This window comes from Schistocerca americana, chromosome X (genome assembly GCF_021461395.2).
Source record: "Schistocerca americana isolate TAMUIC-IGC-003095 chromosome X, iqSchAmer2.1, whole genome shotgun sequence".
NCBI classification, from domain to species: Eukaryota; Metazoa; Arthropoda; class Insecta; order Orthoptera; family Acrididae; genus Schistocerca; species Schistocerca americana.
The window spans coordinates 641,903,784-641,927,031 of NC_060130.1; the positions used below are offsets into that span (position 1 = coordinate 641,903,784).

The 23,248-nt window shown below is 38.0% G+C and overlaps 1 protein-coding gene across 7 annotated transcripts in view; it reads right to left on the reverse strand.

Moving 5' to 3' along the window:
• The window catches only part of LOC124556725 (neuropathy target esterase sws), a 220,050-nt gene that overhangs the window by 34,551 nt on the left and 162,251 nt on the right, over window positions 1–23,248 (reverse strand). For 6 of the 7 annotated variants that reach the window (XR_006968668.1, XR_006968667.1, XM_047130723.1 and 3 more), the window contains exons 21-22: window positions 19,795–19,981; window positions 10,798–10,914 (exon numbers count right to left, since the gene is read on the reverse strand). Coding sequence is in view for 5 of the 7 variants with exons in the window: in XM_047130723.1 (XP_046986679.1) it covers window positions 10,798–10,914; window positions 19,795–19,981 (304 nt within the window). In the remaining 2 variants the exon portion in view is untranslated. Of the gene's footprint in view, window positions 1–7,542; window positions 7,657–10,797; window positions 10,915–19,794; window positions 19,982–23,248 lie in introns of all 7 variants that reach the window. The other variant, XM_047130722.1, reaches the window with a different exon arrangement.

Here is a 23,248-nt window from a genome sequence, read left to right on the forward strand (position 1 = left end):
AAGCATCGGTTTGCTTGTGCAGTCGGTCTGTGGAGTCCAATGCTGAAAAATGGTTGGTGGTGTGCACCGGCGACATGGAGGCCAGCTGGGTTAAGACATCATGTGGCGACCCATTGAAGAAGAGAAAATTGTTTGCCTTTGGTGGACTTCTTCAAGCCTTTCCGGTTAGAGGAAGATTCAGGTGTTGTTTCACTGGAGGGGGGAAGTCTTTACGGGAGTACTCCTTCTGTCCTTTCCAGCCTACTGTTTGTGTAACTGGTGGCTTCACCCCTTGAGGTGAGAGTTTGACGGCTTGTTGCACAGCTGGACGAGGGGGATGGCGATACTACCTTGACACTGGGCGATTTCACAACCTGAGCTGAATTCAAGGTCGCATGTCTGCATGGCCATGTCCTTCATGGAGCGAGGGTAACGAGAACAGACCTATAGGTGCCAGATGGGAGAATGTAGGGCTTGTGACTAGTCAGTAACTTGCGAGCTACTGGGTAAGGCACTTTTTCCTTTACCCGGATCTCTTGGACAGCCTGCTCATAAAGACACACAGAACAATCCTGAGAGGAGGTGGTATGGCCGCCATTGCAGTCGATACGGTGGGGAGAAGGATGCAGAAGGATGCCTTTGTGTGCATCCCTACCACAGGCGACACATTTGGCTGGGTGTTGACAAGATGTTCTAGTTTGGTTGAAACGATGATACTGGTAGCAGCGCATTGAGTTCAGAATATACAGCCGGACTGTGATAATTTCATAGCCTGCTTTGATCTTGGACGAAGCACTACTGTATCAAAGGTGAGAAAAAGAGTGTGGCTGGGCACTAAGGAGGAATCTACCTTTTTCATTACACGATGGACGGCAGTGACACCCTGATCAGAGAGGTAAGATTGGATTTCGGCCTCGGTTAGACTGTTGAACAGCCTGGTGTAAATTACACTACAGGAAAAATTTAAAGTTCTACTGGCCTCGACACAAACAGGGTAGTGACGGAGAAGTGAGGCAGTAAGCAGTTGCTGTGCTCGAGAATCAGAAGTAATCTCCAAAAGCAAAGTGCCATTCTGTAAATGAGAGCATGATTTCACAGGGCCGGCAATTGCATCAACACCTTTCTGAATAATAAACAGATTTACAGTGGTGAAGGACTGACCGTCTTCAGTACATGTAACCACGAGGAACCGTGGTGCAGCAGGAAGGGTCTTGGGATCATTAGCCTCATTACGTTTACGTTTCATAGACATTGATTGGGAAGATGATTAACTCATTGCGAGAAAACTTCCCACGATTGCCAGCATCTCCGATGGCATGCTCCTTCCAACTGGGGGCCCCGTTCACAAGGAGGCACACCCGCCTTACGTGATCATTCACACCACAGGTCACACCTCTCGAACACCTGACAGAGGGACCAAGCAGCAATTTGGGAAGGTTGCAGCTCAGGCAATCACCCCTCCATGGGCCTGGCCTGTACCAGGGGGTATGTGCGAACCCTACCTGTCAACCCGGGGCTGGGAATTACGCGTTACCTAATCACCTGTTACACGTCAGATGCATGGGCCGGCCTTCAGGAGCACACAAGGAGGACGAAGAAAAGAGGAATCTCAAACGCTGCAGTGGAGGAACAAGAGGAGAAGGGAAACAAAGAAAGGAAAAAGGAGCAAAAAACAAAGGTGAGACTGTTCTTATGTCAGTTAAAGACAATGCAGAACATTCCCAATAACATCCTAGACATGTTTCCCAAATGAGAGGAAAAAGAGTAGCAAGAGGATAGACATGCAGCACAGAAGGGAATAAATGTGAAGACAGGGACCCCGTGGTAGCCAAGCACGAACCACCAACGAGTGACGAGGCCCCTGGGGTGGGGGGTGTCCAGACATGATGGAGATTAGGTTTTGAAATCCTCTTGTAACAAGCCACTAGAGATGGTGCACAAAGTCTAGATTGGGGGAAGGATGGGGAAGTAAACCAACTATGCTAGAAATACATTCAATGAGGACTAGAAGCCAGTAATGACAGGATGTCTTGGCTCATTGGGTTTGGCTATCTTGGGAAGTAGGCAGAAAACAAAAGTGTTTTAAATTTAGTGAAAAATTAAATGAAATCTGGATATGTCCAACTGATTGTATTATGTCCGCATTTTATATTGGCATTGTCAGTAGCAAGCTGTTAGTCAGAATTAACAAGCAGAGGCAAATTGCCTTAACAAGCAATACCAAACACCTTGCTACTGAGTGTGCTGTGGGACATAATAGCAGAGACTTTGACATATGTTTCACCTTGTAAGTCATCTCGATGCTTCCCCTCTGAACATGTATTTCCAAATTTTAGAGATGGGTGCTAGCTCTCAAACATGAAGTGGGCTCTCAGTCCTCCCAGACTTCATTTTCATTAGGTTAATCCTCTTCAGTTTCTCTCTCAAATCCCCTTCCTCCTTTTAACTATTGACAATCTACATAACCCACATGTCTGTCTGTATACCTGTTATTACATCACTACTTTTTTTTAGTTCTGTACTTGACAATGAGAATCACCTTTTAACATCAGTTCCTCTTCTATGTGGTTTTCCATATTTCCATTTTTTTAAATAGACATCCTTATTTGTGCATTTTTTTAAATAGACATCCTTATTTGATCTTTTTTCGATTTCTATGATTCAAACAGTTGTTGATTTTTTCTAAGAATACAGAATTATTTGGGTGGTTAATCTATCCACACTCATTCTGTATACATTTTCAAAACAGATCAATCTCTGCTTTGTAATTATCTCCAATATTTCATGCAAACTTCAATAACTTTCATCATTATTTCTCTCTTTTTTTGTCTAATTTTGTCTAAACTAGGCTCATTATTTCCTTCCCATTCTTCTTCTTCTCAAGATCTGTAGCCTAAACAAATAATTCTAGATTCTAGTGTGTGTGTGTGTGTGTGTGTGTGTGTGTGTGTGTGTGTGCACTTTACCAGTTATCATCTCTCTCTCTCTCTCTCTCTCTCTCTCTCTCTCTCTCTCTCTCTCTCCCCCCCCCCCCCCCCTTTTCTTTTCTTCTTTCATTTCAAAGTGAAACTGTTTCATTATTAATACATTCTAAACTACATACTTTTACCAGTGTTCATAACGGCAAAATCAAATCTTGTACAAAACTGCTGAGGCTTTCATGACAACTTGTTGACAAACTGCCTGTTAGCTTTCACCTCGGGATAATCAAACAAATTCATTAAACAAACGTCAGTCAAATATCCTGGCACAAAAGCCACCAAGCAATGCTTCAAATCTTGTAAAATTCATGATGGGCAAATTGTAGCTTGGTACACACACACACACACACACACACACACACACACACACACACACACACACACACACACACAGCACTGTAACTGTGGCCAGTTTCCACACTGTCCGTGCGTTTATAGAGCACCTGCTGGTATCCACACCACAATATATCCTGTTGCCCTTGTGATGTATACGTAACTTTCTACCAAAACCTTACTCCTGATCACTTGGAAGATACTATGCAAATTGCGAGTTAAACCTACACTGTATACGATAAATTATGAAATGAAAGGAAAAGTTTTACAGAACTGGAAATAAAGAAACCTTGTATTGACTGTAATATAAAATGATAAACATATTCTGATAACCCTGTGATAAAACAGTTGCAAGTGCTGCCGCACTGTATATTAGGCTATTGGTCCTTAAAGATCTACACCTGGAGTCAATGGCCAGTTCTACTAAAGCACTTCTATATTGAAAAATGTCAAACTTGATGGCAGGCAGAATATGTCTGACAAATTATACTTGTATGCAGTCCAAAGCAAAGGAAAGAGACTGAAAGGCTGTGGAAGAAGTTCCAATCAGAGTAATATGCGTTACATTTAGCAGCCACTGATGATTGATACATTTGCATCCATTAGGGGTTGTCAATAGCCGATGTTTATTAACCAGAATAGGTTGCAGAAGCACTATCAGAGAGGAGTGTGATTCTTATAGCTTAGCCACAAATAAGTTGTATGCACGGGCAGCAGCAGGCAGTTCTCATCACATAATGAGCTCCAGTTTTCTCTGGACAGTTATTCTCAACATGCACTGAGCCAGATGATCTGCGAAGAATTAAAAAAAGTATGGCAATATATGCATTATCATTGAAAGGGATCAATATCAAGGTAGAGGTGTCCTTGTCTGCAATAGCATCTTAGTGCAGTGTGGCATAGTGCACGCACCTGTGTGTGTGTGTGTGTGTGTGTGTGTGTGTGTGTGTGTGTGTGTGTGTGTGTGTGTGAGAGAGAGAGAGAGAGAGAGAGAGAGGGAGAGAGAGAGAGAGAGAGAATACAACATCCAGTCAGTTGACTGGCCAATGAGGTGCCTCCACCTTAATCTTATTAAAGAGTTGTGGGGTTCCCATTTACTGACACATGGGTGTCCTTGTACTCACTCCACAATCCGTACAAGAGTTTCTAAATATAACAGATGGCAAACCAAACATGACAGATTACATCATTTCTATTGGTGTCAACAGGATTTTTATAGTGCTGTTCTAGTAATAATCAAATGTAATGTGTACCACTGCAAATTTTCTCTTCCTTTTTTAATTGGATTCTTCAAAATGTTAAGTTTATATATTACCATTATTTACAAGGAATGCAGCTTCATGTCATTGTTTACATTAGTACACTTCACTATTCACCTGTAAATGAAATATTTTCTAAATACCACACTTTTCCCAATTTTGCATCCAAAGTATACATGAGGATAAGTAAAATATTGCTACTGATGGAATAAAACAACATATAACAATATACAAGACTGTTGAGCTCCACTGTAAGTGGACCTACTCCCAACTACACAAAACTATTTCTAATGGTAAGTTAGTAGATATGTTTCAGTGTGTCTCAAGTCAGATCATTTGTAGTGTAATTTTTTTCTTAATTCTGGATAACAATATTCTTGTGACTGATAAATCATGACTTATTGTGGCTTTGATATTGATGTTGGAGACACTAGTTGGCAGATTTAGTGAGTTTTTGTACTTGGAATATAAAACTTTAATGTTTGTACATCATCTGGGATAACTGGTGCTTTAGAAGTAGACTGATTTCTGACTGAAGAGGTGATACTTCTGTGGATTTACATTTCATATAGGTCTAATGTGTAATCATAGCTTAAGAAATTTTTGACAGTAGTTAGAAGTACAGTTTACATGACAGTTTTCTTTTTGTTGACAAACACTGGAAAGTGTAGCTAAAATACAAATAATGGAAGGAGAAAAGGTACCCACTTACGATACAGAAGAGGCATTGAGCTGTTGACAGACACACAAACTGCTCTGAAATCATAATTAAGCTCTTGGACAATGTCCCTCCTCAGAAATAAAAGACTATTGGCTCTGAGGAATGATTTCAACCTTGTTTTAGTGTTTACTGAGAGTTCAGTGTCTGAACTATATGGTGAGTGGTTACTTTATGCCTTCTCTTTCTGTTGAGTAGACGTATGTAGAGCTTCTCATATCTACTCCATACTTTACTACAATATTTGATGAAAAATGTAAAGCAGTCATCATACTGAACGTTAATTAACACCACAAGACTTCACCATGCGTCATACTAAAGACACTATGCTCTGGCCTTCTTTTAATTTATGTCTACACATGATTTATCTGCAGTTCGCAGTTAAGTCTTTGGCAGAGGACTCTTAGAGCCACTTTCAGATTATTTCTTTACTGAATTCTTTCAGGAGTGCTAGTTCTGCAAGGTTCGCAGGAGAGCTTCTGTAAAGTTTGGAAGGTAGGAGACGAGGTACTGGCAGAAGTAAAGCTGTGAGTACCGGGCGTGAGTCGTGCTTCGGTAGCTCAGATGGTAGAGCACTTGCCCGCGAAAGGCAAAGGTCCCGAGTTCGAGTCTCGGTCGGGCACACAGTTTTAATCTGCCAGGAAGTTTCTTATTTCTTTACTGTTCCATTCTTGAATAGTATGTGATTAAAAAAACGGACTCTTTCCATGCAAGCTCTGATTTCTGTTACTTAATCATAATGGTCATCTTTCCTCAAATAGGTGGGACTTTCATTCAAAGATTTCAATGCAGCAAAATTGCCTTTGTTCTAATGAGTGCCACCCAAACTCGCTTATGAAAGCCATGACGCATTCTCTCATATCTTGTAATAATACAAAGTGTGCCACCCTCCTCTTAACTTTTTTGATTTCCTCCATCAACCCAATCTGGTAAGGATCTCATATTGTGCAGCAACATTCTGGAAGAGGACGGACAAGCATAGTATAGGCAGATTTTTAGTAGATTTCTTGCATCTTTTAAATGCTCTGCCAATAAAACACTGTCTTTGGTTAATTTTCCTCGCATTATTTTCTATGTGGTGGTCACTGTAATCCCTAAGCACTGTGTGAATTGACAAGCATTAAGTATGTGTGATTTATCACATGAACAAAATTTAATGCAACTTTTTTAGTACTCATGTGGAGGACATCACACTTAGCACTATTCAGATATCTTGTTTAAATCATTTTGTAATTCATTTTGATCTTCAGAAGAATTAACAAGGCAGTAAGAAAACAATCTAAAAGGGCAGCTCAGATTGCCTCCTGAATAAGTTATATAAATTAAGAACAGCAGAGAACCCATTTCACCTAGCCAGCGATGAGTGGACTACACTGTTTTGATAGAGAGGGTGTTTCAAAGTCTTTGCATCAAAAATTTAGGGAGAGAGATCACGTTATGGAACAAATTTTGTTAGAGAGATAATGTTTGCTGACACTTCCCAATGATGCTAGGTGTCTTTATTGAATTCACCGGCCCTGGGACGATGAAGGTTCACTTGAAACAGAAGGGTCTGCTAATCATCAGGTGTGCGCATCTGCACACTAAATACCCCAGTGAATTGACAGAGTAATTTTCAACAAGAAAACCTTAAGAACGAATGTTTCCAAGCAGACAAAGATATTTTAGAAGCTCAGTTTCCCCATTTTCATATGAAGTAGATGACTGGATTATAGGCAACACAAATTGCATACAAACCCCACAAAGAGCCTATGCCCTGCCGCCCCTCATGGACATAACCACTTATAAAAGGTGCCTACCATCATTGGAAAGCATCAGCTAACATTTTGTCTCTAACGATAATTGTTCCCCATCATGTGATCTATCATCCCTAGACATATGATGCAAAGATTTTGAAACACCCTGTATTTGTCTACAAGATTAAAATTCTACTTGGAAAACTTATTTTTAAACTGAACTGTGCACCTTTATTTTGGTTGCTATGCCCAATCTATCAAATTAACAGCATGTAAACATTTCCTTTAAACTTTAGCTTCCAGTTATTTGCAGTTCCATATTCCAACAATTTAAATTTTCCTTTGTGTCTGTGTTTGCTGTATATATGGAGAGACTTACACATAACAAACAAACCTGTTAAACACCTCATCAATGTTAGTGAAATGTATGTCAATGTGAAGCACGGAAACACAGACAAATGAGCCTCTGAACACAAGTATTTGAGGAGAACTCTAACTACTACAAGCACTGTCAACAAAATCTTACCAATTCTTACCTGGGACATTGTCTACATAACATCCATCTAGAAGTAAATGACCATCTGTTTCACACATTGGAGGTAAGACACCAGCTATTGACATACTTGCACGAACATATCGCCACAGGAGACCTAAAGCAACACCTTCTAACCAATTTTGACATACATAAGAACCCACCACAGCTCTGTAGAGTGTATGTACAGGAAGGAAGCACAGAAGCATTAAACAGGACAAGGTGAGAAAGATATTTGTTAGTAATGAACAGCAATACACAATAATGAGAACATAAACTGTGGAACAACAGATAATTGAAGTAGTCTATTGACCTTTCTAAATCACTCATTATATAAATATTTCTGCTAGAAACACCAGTAAATCTACTGGGTAGCACAGATTTCTGTAAGTATTATATTTCAAAAAGCAGCACATTTTTCATCTATGTTATCTCTCGTATTGTGCCCAAATAGAAGCAGTACTAAAATCAAGATGATGTGAGAAACAATATATTTTCTGTATATTTTATATTCTGAAGTTTACACTCATAATAAACTTTTTTAGACTCAATTTCTACTATACAATATTTTTGTATGATCAAACGTGACCAAACAAAAATAAAAGAGCATCATCAGTTATACTTGCCACTCTTCTACAAACACTTCCACATCATAATATTTATTGATTTACAAAATAATATTTGCAAAACATAAATATTAGACACACAGACATGCATGAACAGCCCCCCCCCCCCCCCACACACACACACTTCAATGTGTATAAATGAGACTGAGGTACGCGAAAGTCATGAGAAACATATTACGATATATGATACAAGAGTAATTCAATTTGATGGAACTCTAATGAAGAAAACGTTCAGAAACAAAAAGAAATCATATTATTTATTGCAAAGATTTGATGCTTTAATGATCAAATTCAAAGTGCAGACTGGAATATTATATTACAATTGAGGAAAGAGTCCATTAATGCCCAAGGAATTTGCTCAAAATCAAAGACTAATGTGAAATCCCAGAAAAGGAGGAGGGAAATGATAAGACAACGTTACGAGAAATGGGATGTATACAGATTTAAGATAACATTGTACACAGACCAAGACTCAGATCTAATTCTTTCCCTGTGGTGACAGTCATCTCCCCACAATCATATCCCATAGACCATTTCAAAGGATAATTCTATTAGTACCTTTCTGAACTTTACATATGCTCTCCTACACACATTGTTAAATTACCATCTCCACGAGGAACTGTATGGTGCAGAAAGACTCTTTGCTACAGAATGTGTACAACAATTACATTTCCTCACAGACTGAAACTGAGTATCAGATTGGAATACAAACTACTTTGATGGCCTTCTTGGATGACCCCCTATGGTTTGAGTCATCAACTGAATGTCTCACATACTACTTTAAAGTTTCAACTGCCACATATCACTAACCCCTGCCTCCACAATATCTGATGCAGAGTAAAAGTTTCCTTGTGTCCTCTGAAACCACATGATGTCACAAATACTGTCTCCATGAAACTTATTAACAGATAGAATATGACAACCATCAGAGTGTAATGAGATGATGACAATGAAAATTCGTGCTGGGCCATGACTTGAACCTGGATTTCTCACTTTTCGTTGTCGTCATTCCATTATATTGCTGATGGTTGTCCGTATTTGCAACTGTGAGTACATTTCATGTGTTTCATAATGGCTGTAGTCGCTGCAGTGCACGGCGCTTCGGACTTGCATCTGTGGTTATCCCTTTGGACATGCGTGCATGTCCAAAGGAACATTGTACCATAATTCGGAAAAACACAGGCACTGCAATATGGTAACACTGTTTCCATCTTTTCTGCTTCTAATAATGTGGATGGAGACACTTCTTTAGTAATTTTTAGTATGTTTTATAATATGTTGAGTCACACACACCATTTTTTCCTCAATCTCTTTGTATATCTTATTTCAGACAATACTTTTATTAAATCATATCTGTTTTTCAAATGATGACATGAGACTTGTGTAAAATGAGGCAATAAGTACTGCTAGACTTCAGGAACTGATTCATAAATTCTTATTTCTACAATAAAATTGCCTTTGTGAGAAAACAATCCAACACAGTAAATTTTTTATTGGTAATGATCTTTTCTAACAGTCATTAAGCTCTTAGAAATATTTAACCTCTTTACTTTACAGTTGCTGACAGGAAATTAGGATGATTTACATGCAATTTCATGCATTTTATGTTAAAAACAAATTACTATGTATTACTAACATACTGTTAAGAGCTAAATGACAGGTGTCATACAACAGACTTCCATGTGCCATTCCATATAACATAACATGTTATTCAAAAAATTTTAGAGCAACATTGCTACAGGTGTGACATGCAAGAAACATAAGCTGTGATAAGTTATGCATAATGTACAGCATTGTAACATTACAGTCTCTACTAACTGAAAACATAACAAATGAAAATGCTATAGAAACTTTAAAAACAGCCCTATGAAAACATGATTCATATCATACGTATTTTTCGTCATATTATAATGCAAGAGAAAAAAACTGTAATCATCTGGAAAAATTATCATACCTGTTGTATATGATGGGAAATATTGTTGATGACAGCTTTAATATAATTTCCCTTGCTTACTACACACTTCTGGTTAAGTCTACACCTAATGGTATACTCTACACCTAATGGTATGCACACACCCACCAAATACTTGCCCTGAAAAATAAACTTTTTCTATCCAGACTCAAGCTACAAAATACTACCAATTTCTATACTGATCAGGTAGATACCAATTCTAGTTACACGACACTGACACGTGAAGTCAGTGATATTAGGTACTGCGGCTGTAGTGATAAACCAAAGTGCTTTTTATTCTGTTTTTTAACAGTGTTCCTAACAGTAATAAAAAGCCCCTGTAACAATGTAATAAGTACTTTGATATTTCTCTACCAAGAAAATGTCTTAAGAACAGAAAGTAATAAACAAGGATAAATTGAAATAGACATAAAAGCTAACCAAATAAACTGCAGAACATCACAGTAAGATTATGAGAAGAAAGAAAAACTTCCCAAACTTTTATAGGAACAAGCAGAAAAGACAGTGTTGATAAGTAATTATTCTGAAGCATTAAGGACCAGAACAGTTTTACTTTTTACATACCAAAAAGGCAGCAGATACGTGCACTGTGTAGTGGCTAGTCAAACAATTTCTTAGGAATAAAGACCATGAGGATGGTCAAAGTGTTCTTTTACTTTACCTGGCAAGTTGTTGACATAGCCACCATCAAGAAGAAGGTGGCCATCAGAGGGATCACACAATGGTGGCATGTATCCTGAGAGGGACATAGATGCTCTTATATAGCGCCACAAAGAACCTGAAATATATTTCACTGTTTACGAAATAAGAAACTTACACATTCAACTTTGGAAAATGAGCCCAAAATACTGTATGAGAGATCCTCAAATGCACCCAATATAATTGGTGGAAATATAATCTTTATTATCAGGCATGGCTCTGCTGTTTCTTGCCACACAAGAAAAAGATCCTAAACTTCAAGATTTGTAAAATGTTTGAATCACTTGCACACTGGTTCCAAAGTTTTTTTGAATGATTTGTTCTATTTTCCAAAAGTTACTGTGACTGAATTATGTAACACTCAATTTTTTGTGTGTTCAATCTTACATGAACAACAGTGTTTTATTCTTTACCTTTTCTGTCAGAGAATCAAGACAGTAAATTCCCATGGTAATTGTTCCACTAATAAATGCTCCATTAATAGCAAATACATAAAATTACTTTGGAAGGTCAATTAACTATGTTACAGACATAACATATAAAATATTGCAAACCTTCTGTCAGTTAGTTAAAATAGATATTCACTAGCTTAAGAAATACAGCATGTGGCTGTAGAAACAGAACACACAGAAATGAATATGCCTGTACCCGTCAAATAATGACAATTGTGTACATAATATGAAATTTCGAGAAAAATTACACTCAAGGTGTACACACTCTCTCTCTCTCTCTCTCTCTCTCTCTCTCTCTCACACACACTCTCACACACTCACACACTCTCTCTCTCTCTCTCTCACTCTCTCACACACACACACACACACACACACACACACACACACACACACACAGACATATACACACACAAACTTTTATTCACAGAGATGGAATTTTACAATATAGTTCATATGAGCCTTCAACAATTGAATTAGTTCTCAATCCAAAGTTTTATGTTCAAAATATACAGAAAACCAAGTCCCACCCATGAGTCAATGTATCACATGTACTTTGCTGTCATATAATCAATATGTTTACTAAAGCACTGATCCAAATTGTATGATACCACACTAAGATAAGAGAAAAATGTGAGGCAAGAATTAATGTTTACCAGTAGTGCAACATGAGACTGTGAAAATTTTCTTTGAATTTGACTTTTATTATTCTGTCCTCCATCCTTCCCCCTTCTTCTCCCAACTCCATCGCATATATATGTTTAATTTTGTTTGCAAAATTTCTGTCACGCTACATTGCTTGACAAAACTGTTAGAAATACCTGAATATTCATTTGATTTTGTTTATATATTTCTGTCTGGTCCTGAGCGTAACTACCACAGCTTTAAACCAAGTTGCCACTGCCTACTTTATCCTAAATGCAATATAACGCTGCTTATGCTTCAAGAAACACTCACGTCAGGGCTTTGGTCTGAAAGACTGTTATCTTTCATACTGTCAGCTGTGGATGATAAGATTAAAAATACATATATAAACACCCCCCCCCCCCCCCCCGCCACACACACACACACACACACACACACACACACACACACACACACACACACACACACACACACGTTTCAGTTGATTTCTGTGGTATACCAATTTCTGTAACAATTTAAAGTGAAGTTGCTAAGCTGTTAATAATGGGTTTGAATAGGTAGCACACTATTTGGCGTAAGCCTTCTCTACTACTATCACTACTATTGCCATTACTACTAGCACCACACCAATGCACTGTTGTAGTCGCTGCTATTGCTGCTGTCGCCCTCACATAACTTAATCACTCTTGTTCCTCTCCATTTCTGCACCATATAAATATTCTTGTATTTGTGATTCTCTGTAATGCAAGTACATATTTAATAATTAAATGAGTCTAATACACTGATATTCAAATAGTACAAGCTCCTATGTCAATAATGCTGCCACTATGAAATGTGTCTTACCAAGAAGCTCCTTTTATGTAAGTGTTAACACCAGCATAAAATGTGTCCATATTGTCTGCTGCATCTATATTACCTTCTCCCTTTCAGTAGTTTAGCAGTGAAAACTTCACTTGTAACCCTTCTCATCGTCTCCACATGTGCAACAGACAAATTAAGGTATAAATCTTAGTTTAAGACTGCTCTCATATTAAAGTGGACTTACCATAATTACGTAGCACCAATTTCATTGAAAGCTGAACTTCAAAAGCAATTAATAAAGTGCAAGTAATCTTGAAAAAGCCACAATTAAATTTAAATAGGTGTTTAAATTATGCTATGCCTTTAGTTGGGGTCAATCATCAGGTTGTTGCATATACTTGTTGACATTATTATACTTTTAATTTGATAACGAACACCATGCTGAATATTGGTAAGTGTTGTGGTTTGTTGGTGATAGGAAATATGCATTATATAAATGCAAATATCTACATTTAGTTTGACACAATAGAAATACTGAGATGTAGTCTGGCACAACAGAAATGCGGAGATATAGTCTAACACAACAGAAACACCAAGACATTGTCTGACATAACATAAATACCGAGATGAAGTCTGACACAATATAAATGAGGATTTAAAGCACATTCACTAATTAGAGGGAAATGCAAAATTACGTCACTAACACACTCGATTTTGGTTGAATGTACTGTAACACAAGCTTGCAGTTTATCAGGAAATTAAAACGATATCTGATTGTAGAAATTTGTTTAAAATTATCTAAATGCACATGTAGTGTGAATAAAAAGTTCTCAGTTAACTAGCCACATCAAATTTGGTTAAAATCCCAAGCTTCTGACAATTGGTTCTGAGCACTATGGGACTCAACTGCTGAGGTCATTAGTCCCCTAGAACTTAGAACTAGTTAAACCTAACTAACCTAAGGACATCACAAACATCCATGCCCGAGGCAGGATTCGAACCTGCGACCGTAGCGGTCTTGCGGTTCCAGGCTGCAGCGCCTTTAACCGCACGGCCACTTTGGCCGGCTTCTGACAATTGCCTCCATCACTGGCATCATCATAAATCAGATGAGAGTAAGTTTTGTGAAATAATGATAAGCCTTGGCATGGTCTTCCTTTTTACAACAGTACCAGCAGAAAACACATTAAAACAACTGGCCACTCATTTCTCTCACAACATTTTAAAACTGTTCTGACAAGCCTCGATAACCACATATTTTTTGTGTAGTGGAAATTATTATGAAATGACTGGTGAAACAGACACGGGTTTGCCACTTGTCACCAGCCAAACCTAATTTTTACACAGAGGGTGTCAAAGAATGAGCATTCTACAGTGCCCCCTCCATCCGTCCTGCTTCTTCAGAAATGCAGAATATACATTTTTAATCTGGCATATGAATGGTATAGATAAAAAAAGATTTGCAATGGAGACAGAGAAGATAGGGAAGTTGCCTCTGTACTGGTCGAATGAAAAGCACATGGACAATTTGGTCATTCTGTCTACTGAAAACCTATGCATACAGACCCATATCTCAAAAGGCATAGCTTTATAATACTCCTCGCGAGTGTGGCAGCCTATATGGACTGTTGCCGATTGATGTGTTGAACATCACCTTAAATACAGGGATTTTGAAAAATCTGTGGTGTCCAAGCCTGTTAAATAAACACTACCTTGTGTTCAGAATTCAGGTCCATGCAAGAGACACTGGATAGGGAGTACAAATGTAATCTGTGGATACAGATGGCATCTCCTAAAAATGTGCTATTTGTTACATAACCAGCCAATCAGACGCTGTCCTCTGGGCATGAAAATGGGAGCCTAGCCAGTTTCACAGCAGTCAGATTTAGCCCCTGATGACAATGACTTGTCATCAAAATTTTTACCCAAGGACTACTGTCTTGATAGGCTTCATAGACATACTTTCGAGTGTGTGTGTGTGTGTGTGTGTGTGTGTGTGTGTGTGTGTGTGTGTGTAAATAAAGAGCAATAATGATAATTGGTGGTTTATCTTTAAATATTTGAGTTTCCAAAATTGTACTATGAAGCTTAGCAACATTTTGCATGTCATTGTGCATCAAATTCATGCAGCTATTTGGTGACATGTGTTCATAGTAATGGCATGAAACAAAAAAAAATTTTCAATATTTACAGTTTATTTAAAAATCCATTCACTGGGATTGGTTATGCAACTTAAATATGAAATTGTTACATTTTTCTATGAAAAAACAAAAATCATTCTGGTTCATACAATTCTTGATCACGGGACTATATTTATAGTAAATATTTTCTCTCTTAGGTAAATGGAGAATATGCTGGGATTAAAAATTAAAACACATTGGAAACTGGATATCATAATAGTCACAGAAAGCAACTAGTCCAATAAAAGTAAGTGTCCTATACTTGTTATCTGAAAAGAATAATTAAAGCATTTGTCATTTTCAAAGGTACCTCTAATAATTAGGTGTAGTAGTGATCACCATACACGTAAATGACATAAGAAACCATCAGGCACATCTATTACAATACAATCTAGATACTGAAGTTGATAGTGTGCAACAAAACTGGGAAGGGGGGGGGGGGGGAGGGAGGAGGATAGAAAGTGACAGAGGGGGGCGGGGGGGGGGGGGGGGGCTGCGGTAGGGGACATGTGTAGGATGTGTTTGAAGACTGTGAAATCACCAGAAGTGATGAAGTGATGGGGAAAGAGGATAGGGTGAAGTAGTACTGGTGCTGGCGATGGTACTGCTATTCTGTTGAACTCCATAGAATTTTTTTGGGAAGGGGTTGGTTTGTTTAACTGACATGGAAGAGGACTTCCATATCAGTTAAACAAACCACCCCCTCTTCCTCCCCCGGCCAAAAAAATCTGTAGAGTTCAACAAAATAACAGGACACTCAACAGCGCAGTTATGCTGCCATTGATGGATGGAGATGGTTGAAGGACTGTTGTGTGGTCTGATTAAGTTATTTAATAAGCCGGTTGTCCGTTAAAAGGTTATGTTGGATGTGATTTTTTTTTGGGATGACAGAGTATTACTAAAGGGAGGAGGAGGAGGAGGAGTGTGACAAGATATTATAGAAACTTCAAAGGTACTATAATAGTTATACATTATTTAATAGCAACAGAAATTATGTCTTCCTCAGTAATATGATGAAAAATGGTAGTTAATACTCAGGCTTTTACAAATACACTAATTGCAGTAGAAATGCTATATTCTTCCATCATATGAACAATGAAAAGCACAGCTAGAAGGGATCTTTTTTTTTACCCCTCTTCTAGTTTTTACTTGATTGGTTGGAAAGAAAGAGAAGTAATGAAGGGAAGGACCATGAAGATGTTTTGGAATTCCTCATAAACTGTGTTCCAGCCTATGAAGAAAAAAATGTGTGTAACACCACTGATGCCACAACAAATTCTCATCCACATTTTACATACATAGGCTTTCATAACCATAATAATTAAACACTGTCAGTGTAAAAATAGCTTTAGAGTGCAGCTTCTGACATTCACTCTCAAATGCTGTACAATTCTAACATTACATCCTTGTCCCTGAGATACGTGTCCTGAAGAAAAAAGAACAACTTTTAGGACCTTTTACTTAATTTATTTTGTGTACAGGTTCAGAGAGAGGCAGGACTATCTTGACTATGGCAAAACATTCAGAAGGGGAGAACGACAGTGTTTGCCCCTTTCTGGCTGGTCGGTGGTGACAGAATAAAGGCGCGTGCCCTTCAATCTTGAACAATTTTATAAAAATTATTCGGCTACAAAATTTCATTTTTGTGTTACTTATAGCTTTATATGTCAGCTTCATGATGATGTATCATTTCATTAACGGTGGCAAGTTATTATGATATTTGCATTTAAATAAGACACTGTTACAAATTCAAAAAAGCTTGCAACGAAAAATAGGGGTTGCTTTGATTTAGCATCTCATGCATATTACGTAATATGCTGCAGCATATGAAATTTAGCTAACATATTGAATTTTTCCTTAGACTTGGGGTGGAGGTCTTTATCTGTCACCAATCTCGAGAAAATTTATTTTATATAGTGTACTCATTTACAATCATGCGCATCAGCGATAATCCCAGAATAAAATAGTAGTAAAATTCCTCATACATCATAAATGGTTTGAGATATTGGAATGATATCTTTGGCAAATGATAGCACGCAATGAGGAGAGCATTTATCCATATGGTTGTTACGTAGAAATTCATTATCTACCACGTTATTCCACCAACTACAGAGTTTTCAACAAAAGAACATAATTTTTAAGGGCCATTGATAGCTGGTGGAATGAGAAATGCTGTAGGTTTTGGAACAACATAAGTGAAGACATATGTTTATTTTTGTCTCAGGATGTGCTTTTCCAAGCTATTGTCCTTAATTTCCCTCAGCCCCTCACTTAATAAATCACTGATACAGAATTCTCTTTCAATTGAGTCTGCACAACATGTTAGTGAGGTGACACTGTGTAAACTCCACTGCCTTTTGGCAAAAGAAGCATATTTTAACATGGCAACCAGAGAAATGTAAGATCTACTCAAGATTTGCCATTCATTACACTTTTGTTAATGTTACAAATGCTTAACAAGCCAGACAAAAATAAATCACTGGTTTTGTTACATTTTCAGCAGAATTCATTTTAGGTACTAACCAAAGCAGATGATCTTTTTGAATGGTCACCACGCAGGTGTGGACGTGGAGGGGCTCTTCTTAATATTTACAAAAAATATGAATGTACACTTTAGTTTAGAATGGCACTTCCCCTCCAGCATTCAGCATTTCTCCTACAGTGCCTGGCCATAATCCCCAGCACTACTGCTCTCCCCATGTGTGCCTTCTGATTGCGCATCTGCCAGCCACATTTTTCTGTGCGCACTCTATTTGTACATTAACTGATTCACAGTTTAGTACATGTACACTATCTTATCAAAAGTATGGAGACACCCCTACGTAATGCAGAACTGTTCACTAGATGTCATGAGTGGTGAACTTGCCAGTATAAAAAGAGGTGGGAGTACTGTGTTGTCAGTAGAGAAGTAGTAACAGCAGAATAGGTCAATAAGGTTAGCTCAGTGACTTCGGATGTGGATTAGTCCATTGGCTATCACCTGAATAAGAAATCCATCAAGGACAGTTCTACCCTTTAAAAGCTACCCAAGTCAACTGTTGGTGATGTGATTGTGAAGTGGAAAAGCATGGGACAACCACAGCTGACCAAGACCAAGCAGACCTCATGTACTGATGGACAAGGACCATCAAACATTGTGGAAGGTGGTTGTAAAAACATGCATGAAATCAGCAGGAGGAATCACTCGTGTTCCAAAGTGCTAACAACAGTCCAGCTAGCACAATAAATGCAGCTAGTAAATTAAAAAGAATAGGGTGCAATGGCTGAACAGCTCCTCATAAGTCACACGTTTCTGTAGTCAATAGCTGGCGATGCTTGAGGTGGCATAAAGAACAACACCATTTGACAGTGGATGACTGGAAACAAGTGGTTTGGAGTGATGACTCATGGTATACCCCGTGGCAATCTGATGGAGGGGTGGAGTAGCAATGTCTAGAGAATGTGAGCCGCCACCACGTGTGGAGCCAACATTGAAGTACAGAAGAGGTGGTGTTATGTATGCTATGGAGTGTTGTTATTGCAGTTAAGAAAATGCTAAATGTGGAAAGATATGAACACGTTTTACAGAATTGTGTACTGCATACGAGCACAGTGGAGTAGTGGTTCAGAGTCAATGACTGCAACAGTATGACAATGCACCTCATCATAAAGCAGAATCTGTGAGGCAATGTTTTGTGGAGAATATCATTCCCAAAATAGACTGACTCGCCCAGTCCTAGTTCAAACCCAATGGAATGCCTTTGGGCTGAGTTAGAACATCGACTACGCTGCAAACGCAAAATCACTACCTTGTCTGGTTTCAGCTGTTGGGTAAGTTTGGGCTGCCATTTCTCTGCAAACACACAGACACTTCATTGAAGGTGCCCCCACAGAGTTCAAGTCATCATAATATCTGGATATTTTTGATCACACAATGAATCTTCCATTACAGGAAAATTTTGTTTCAATGGCTTAAACATCTACAGGATCTTTGGGTTAATCACATAAGCTACTGCTATGCAAGAACTATTACTATGATCATTTTAGCTTGTGTTGCCACAAATGGTGTGCTTCCAAACTGGTCTTGTTGTTAGGGATTACAAGGCAGCTTGGGCAGAGATTTGCCCCAGTGATTGATTATTAAGCTAGTAGTAGTGACTCTATCGACAAACATTAAAGTCATAATTACGATAAAGAGATCTGGAGCCAGAAATATTTAGTTATGTAAAGATATGCAACCTGGTATAGAAGTAAGGTGCACCATTTTCAGTGCAGTGATGATGTTGGAAGTAGCACTCACTTCATTGTCGATGTTCATCATGTTTCATTATAAGTAATACCTCAGAGTACAAACTTTCTCATTTCCTTATACCCATTCTCACTATAAAAAGCACTTTCCTTGTGTTTTCTTTCTTCTCTCTTACAACATTTTAATTTGTTACATGCCACTGTCCCAGTAGGCATTCACCATTCCAAACAGTTGCATTATTCAACTTTCAATACATTAATAACCAAGTCTATGAGTTAACAGGTTTTCCTCATTACTGAAGCTCTCAATTTGTCACTTTGAGACTACAATATGACAGTTTATCACAATTTTCTAGGTCTTTCTAATTAGTATGTGTGTTTTCCCCCAGCTATGTATGCATAAGATACTCAACTATTAGGTGATCACATTAATCTATCAATATTATCTACAATTCCAATATTTTTCTCCTCAAAGTAAGCCTATAGTACTAAAGCACTATCTGCAATGTCATCAGATGCACATAAAAATATATACATGAAGAATACTACCAAACATATTATTAGTAATGGAAGGAAAGACACTCTTAGAGCTGTAGTGTTTTACATAAAAACAAATTCTAAGTAGAAATATATTTAAGAATTACATGATTTTCTTACCATGTGTATGCACTCTCATACAGCTTTCCGTAATATCAGTTGTGACGGTAAAATATGGGACCCAGAGATCTTCAATGTGAGTATCTCCAAAAGTAGAACGTATAGTATGATTGAATTCACGACCAGTAAACATTGATGTTACTGGGTAGGTGAGATCCAACATCTGCCTCCACCAGTGGGTGAGTCTCTGTTAAACAAGTACAGATGACAATATTATTTATAAGATTAACAAGAATGTGTCATTGTTGTTTTCAGTTAAATTATTGCATATAAAAGAAGAAGATTATGCTACCAATCTAAAATTTTAAATCTGAAAGCTATGAAACATTAGTGTGAGAGTTTGGATGAAAACCCGCCTCTCACATCTGAAATCTCTTTAATCAGAATTTAAAAGCAAATTTTCATAAGTGAATATATATACTGTGAGGTATAATATCAATGAGTCACTATTGGAATTGGCTAACTCATACAAGTACCTGGGTGTAACACTTTGTAGGGGTATGAAATGGAATGATCATGTAGGTTCAGTCGTGGGTTAGGCAGGTGGCAGACTTCGGATTATTGGTTGAACACTGGGAAGTGCAACCAGTCTACAAAAGAGATTGCTTACAAATCACTCTTGTGACTAGTTCTAGAATATTGCTCAAGTGTGTGGGACCCATACCAGATAGGACTAACAGGGAATATTGAACATATACAGAGAAGGGCAGCACAAATGGTCACAGGTTTGTTTAATCCACGGGAGAGTGTCACAGAGATACTGAAAGAATTGAACTGGCCGACTCTTGAAGAGAGATGTAAAGTATCCTAAGAAAGTCTGAGAACATCGTTTCAAGAACTGGCTTTAAATAATTACTCTAGGGATATATTATAACACCCTCACTCACATACAGTTTGTGAGGAAAAGATTAGAATAATTATCGCATACAAAGAGGTATTCAAACAATCATTCTTCCCGTGCTCCATACGTGACTGTAACAGGAAGAAATACTAATAACTGGTACAATGAGAAGTAGCCTCTGCCATGCACCTCACAGTGCTTTGCAGAGTATAGATGTAGATGTCTTTCCAACACAGTGTTAAGAAATTTCCTTGGACTCTTGTACTTCATAGTGTGATTTCTATTTAGATTTTCTTATGGTTCCACAAGAACAGATTTTGCAACTTTGAATTCTGAAGCAAGCATAAGACTTTTATAAAATTTGTCTGTAAAGGAAGTGTAACTCTTTGCAGACAAATCACTAAACAAAGTCACATGTCATAGTGACATGCTTCTTACTTGCATAAGCAGTGAAATTCTCGATAAAACATACTGTATAAGTCACTTCGTTAAAGGTGTACAGCTGTGTTCACTTGGTTTTTTTTTCATGTAAAGCTTGAAATCTGCAGGGAAAATGTAATTTAGACATCTTTTAGCCTGTAATCGTGTTTTGAGGTATTGGATGTGGTGGCTGGAAATTAGCACAGAGTTTCTTTTCTGCTGTGTGTCATACCCAGTTTATCCTTTTTTTCATAGCAAATTGTGATCTATATTGAAGTGTGAAATTATATGTAATGTAGTCACAGATTGCGAGTTTTAGACACAAATTTCATATTGTTAGGCATTTCAGAAAGTAAATTACACATGTCATTCCATGCTAAGATCACTGTGTAACAAGAACGACACATGAGGATGTCAAATTAAAGGCCTTTCATCTGTTCATTTTCAACCTTATTTTATTGGGCAATCAGTTCAAGCGTTTTACTATGCCATTTTCAGGTCCCTGAGAAGTGTTGTAGATTATTCCTACACGTCGGTCAGGGGCTTGAAGGTGATGTAGTAAAATGCTGAAGCTTGTTGCCCAATAAAATAAGGTTGAAAATTGATGGCTGAAAGGCATTTAATTTGACATCCTATTTGAACAGCCGAGTCCCGCAACCATCGCTAAGAAGATGTGCACACAGAGAGTGGCACATTGTCAGAAGGATGTACATGTTCTTGGGTTCCTGTAGACACAGTTCCACTGCTGTATGGATAACATCACAGTGTTCATAAAGTTGTGTGACAGCTGGAAACATACTCTAAATATTAAGTATGCAGGACAGCTCACTTCATGTGGGAAAAACATCTAAATTACAACAGATTCACCATGAAATTCTGGATATATATGGACCAAATGCAATTTCATGTCTAGCTGTAGTGAAATGATGCTAACAGTTTGACCAAGGCCACATACACAAGAGTTATGCTGATTGGGAAGTCCACATCTTGCACTGTGTGATTTCAGCAAGCTGAAAGACCACCAGGGGGAAAGAGAATTTCCAACGAAGAGGACGTCTACACAGCACTTCTTCGATGGTCTTGTGACCAAAGAGCGGCTTTCTATCATTTATAAATTGAATGATAGATAGTGTGTTCTGATCACTGTTTACAGAGACTTGATGACTATGTTGAAAAATAGTGTCGTGTCACTTTGAAGTGTAGTGCAGGATTCAATAAAAGTTACTTGGTTCGCCATAATAATGTGCAACTTACTTTCTGAAGTCTGATGGCAACAAAATTCTGTGATCAGTGTTTTAATATATGAGCACTCACACTGATACACATTGGCCATAATTGCCAGAAACCTTTTAATTTTGGCCAGTGTAATTACTTTCTACAGTGCTAGTGTAAAGGCAGCTGAAAGGAAATTCATGCGTTGTAACTTTTTTGTATTCCTTTGGGCATACATATTCATTTTCTACTATGTGAGTTTCATTGTGGACTGTTAAGAAAATAAGGTGGTCTGAAGTTCCACTCTTCTCATCCAGTATAATTACACTGTACTCTCTTGAGTGTTATGTAAAAGCTTTAGTATAAGATATGTTGTCAGTTTTCTTCCTTTGAATGTATCTGACAAGAAGCTGTCACCCACACCCATAATCTACTGCATAATTTACAGAGAAATAATGCTACTGTTGGTGAATGAAATGCCTCAGTGTCAATTTTTGTCTTCTGATTATACTGCATAAATACATACATGCAAATGAATTAACAGGAATCTGAATAAAACTACTGAGTATTTGTTGTTGTTGTGGTCTTCAGTCCTGAGACTGGTTTGATGCAGCTCTCCATGCTACTCTATCCTGTGCAAGCTTTTTCATCTCCCAGTACCTACTGCAACCTACATCCTTCTGAATCTGCTTAGTGTATTCATCTCTTGGTCTCCCTCTACGATTTTTACCCTCCACGCTGCCCTCCAATACTAAATTGGTGATCCCTTGATGCCTCAGAACATGTCCTACCAACCGATCCCTTCTTCTGGTCAAGTTGTGCCACAAACTTCTCTTCTCCCCAATCCTATTCAATACTTCCTCATTAGTTATGTGATCTACCCATCTAATCTTCAGCATTCTTCTGTAGCACCACATTTCAAAAGCTTCTATTCTCTTCTTGTCCAAACTATTTATCGTCCATGTTTCACTTCCATACATG